Source organism: Microtus ochrogaster, linkage group LG4 (assembly GCF_000317375.1).
Source record: "Microtus ochrogaster isolate Prairie Vole_2 linkage group LG4, MicOch1.0, whole genome shotgun sequence".
NCBI lineage: Eukaryota > Metazoa > Chordata > Mammalia > Rodentia > Cricetidae > Microtus > Microtus ochrogaster.
The window spans coordinates 5,579,494-5,582,614 of record NC_022030.1 but is presented as its reverse complement, the minus strand read 5'-3'; the positions used below and the strand labels follow the sequence as shown (position 1 = coordinate 5,582,614).

General features: G+C 47.9%; 1 protein-coding gene across 1 annotated transcript in view; it reads left to right on the top strand.

Moving 5' to 3' along the window:
* The window catches only part of Aldh8a1 (aldehyde dehydrogenase 8 family member A1), a 21,674-nt gene that overhangs the window by 7,252 nt on the left and 11,301 nt on the right, over positions 1–3,121 (top strand). Inside the window, exons 4-5 of the mRNA XM_005360946.2 lie at positions 1,174–1,323; positions 1,763–2,019. Of these exons, the coding sequence (XP_005361003.2) occupies positions 1,174–1,323; positions 1,763–2,019 (407 nt within the window). The remainder of the gene's footprint in view (positions 1–1,173; positions 1,324–1,762; positions 2,020–3,121) is intronic.

Here is a 3,121-nt window from a genome sequence, read left to right as displayed (position 1 = left end):
AGACCAGGCTGGCCTGTCCTGGAACTTGCTCTGTAGACCAGGCTGGCCTGTCCTGGAACTCGCTCTGTAGACCAGGCTGGCCTGTCCTGGAACTCGCTCTGTAGACCAGGCTGGCCTTGCGCTCTCAGTGTGTTTCATTTATAAGGGAGAGCTTATATGCGTGCAGGCTGTGACAGACAATGGAAAGTTTAAGAATAGCACATAGAGATACATTCTGTCACACTCAACCTGTGAATGGGACCTAATGCACAATTATTTAAAATTATTTAAAATATACTGGGAGTTTTGGGGCCGTTTTTAAAGTTAACTGATTACATGTTCTTGAGAGTGAACTCGGCAGACAACAACATTTTGTCACAAAGTCCAGAGACTGGATGTCCCTTCTGAAAGTCTGGGGTGTTGCTACCCAGCAAACCACCATGGTCAGAGTACAGTTGAGCATGTAGACAGAATTTGATTTTAAGACCTGCTGCTGCCAGGCTGGATTTCGCAGCTTGTGTGTCAAAGTCCATCAGCGTAACTGCTCCCTAGAGGAACACTCAAAATCACCTTGTGCCTGCTGCACTCAGTTGAGCAAGACCTGGCCTTGAGTGTCTCAGTGACAGCAGGTTAGAGACAGAGGAGGGGAAGCCGTCAGGAACCAGCGACCTCGCTGCCTAATACCGCACTGCTCCCAGGCTTTCTTTAAAAAGGAAAGGTCAGCCAGGACTGTGGTGTGTGCGCCTTTAATCCCCTCTGCCCAGGGAGGCAGAGGCAGGTGAATCTCTGTGAGTTCAAGGCCAACCTGGTCTACAAAGTGAGTTCCAGGACAGCCAGGACTATTACACAGAGAAATTCTGTCTTGAAAAACCAAAAATAAGATAAAAATAAAAAGTAAAGCTCAATCTACAGACTTCAATATGTACTCTCTTCAGACAGTATTAACAAGTTATCAATAGCCTTTATCCCCGGAGCTTCTGTTGTCCTGGTTCCTAATTATAGTCGTGGCTCACCATGGTACATGTATTGACTTTGCTATTGTAAGGAGCGAATTACTTGTAAGGGTTTTCGAATAGCCTTCCTGAAGCTGGCAACCAATAAGTGACATTTGGGTTTCCAGGCATCAGGGAATTCTGCTAGAAACACCACCTAGCTGGTCTGAGGCATGGCCCTGCTTCTGCTCTTGTCCCTTAGCTGGTTTAATCAGCCCTTGGAATTTGCCACTGTACCTGCTGACCTGGAAGATAGCTCCGGCCATAGCTGCTGGGAATACCGTAATAGCCAAACCTAGTGAGCTGACTTCTGTGACGGCGTGGATGTTGTGTAAATTCTTGGATAAAGCAGGTACCAGGGTGTGGTGGGGGCAGGGAGGAAGCACGGAGCTAGGGCAAAACTGACAGAAGCCACCTTCACTCAGTGCCGACTCCAAAGATGTCTTTTCATTTTGTAACCCTGATACTTTCTGGTCATGTCTTCATCCACAGCAGGGTTCTCTTCTACGGTCCCTTCCTTCCCTCTTTAACTCTAGCAGGATGTCACTCACGAATAGCGTCACCCCATGGGGTGAAGGCTGTGCAGTAAATATTACAGGCTTAGGGAGTCCTGATAACATCAAAGACACCAAACAGTTCGAGTTATTATCATCAACAGTCTCCAGGGGCTATCAAACCCACAACCCCCACCCTCCCAGCTTTGGGACTCCCAAAGGAGAACCTCTGTGTCTCTTCAGCTGTCCTCCATAAACCCAGGAGAATCACTACCGCTGATTTTATTTCCCATCCAGGTGTTCCACCGGGTGTGATCAATATTGTGTTTGGAACAGGGCCCAGGGTTGGTGAGGCCCTGGTGTCCCACCCAGAGGTCCCCTTGATTTCCTTCACTGGGAGCCAGCCCACAGCTGAGCGCATTACCCAGCTCAGTGCCCCCCACTGCAAGAAGCTCTCCCTGGAGCTGGGAGGCAAGAATCCTGCCATCATCTTTGAGGATGCCAATCTGGAGGAGTGTATCCCGGCAACCGTGAGGTCCAGCTTTGCTAACCAGGTATGAGTCCCGCTCACACAGGCCCTGTCAGGTGGGATCTATTTCGACACAATGCTAAGTCTAGGGAGTTTGGTGATGGTCCTGCTATTTTATCTTCAAGTAGGCTCCGTTATAGTGTTATCTTACCACCCAGGAGTGGCCTGGTACAGTCACAGCTTCTTTTTTTGTCAAGTTCCTCACATTGAGTCACACAACTTTTATCAAGTACCAGTCATGGGTAGAATGGCGGATTCTGCAACTCTAAGCATCTCCGTTTCTTTATTGACAGAGTCACCTGTCTCCTCTTTGCACCCACATGTCCTATTGGTAGGTTTTCTTCTCTCTCCGTAGTATCCCTGGTGCCTTTACACCCCGAGTTCCTCTTTCTTGTAACATTCCAAAGCAAGTTTCACCTTTGCCACTTCTATTATGATTACATCACAGATATTTCTGTGGGCTCCATCATTTCAGTCAGGTTCTTCAAAGTCACAGCCTCCCAGAGGAGTAAGAACCCTAGTCCAGAGTCACTGGGCAACAGCTCTTCCCACAGATGGGAACGATGTCTCCATTCTTTACTTTTACGGTACTTTGAAAGATGCTACCTTCCAAAGGGCTTCTGGGAATGCTTAGTGACTTTTAATTAATGTTTTCATAATAATGGTAATGACAGTTGTTTCCTTTACCATAATTTCCAAAGAAGATAGCTAGAAATGTAGTGTTTGGGTATGGGTGGACAACTCAATGTTCTAACAAAAATGATTTAATCATTAAAATTAGCAAATGTCCAGTAAACACTTAAACTGGCCATCATGTGAGAGGGGCTTCTCGACCGGCAAGGAAGAAACACCCACCACACGAGGATTCTTCTCAGATCACGCTTTACTGGAGTGCATTTGGTTGAGGGAGAGCATAAAGCAAAGGGGGGCAGGAAACGAGAGAGCAGAAGAGAGAGAGAGAAAGCGACGAGAGGCGTTAAAGGGAGACGCTAGAGAGAGACGCTAGAGAGAGAGACGGGGGCACAATGGCGGCTGCTTATATAGGGAATTGGCACACGGGTCGCCCTGTGATTGGCTGCCACCATCAGCTGACACCAGACTGCATCGAGATAGGCCCAGGGACCCAT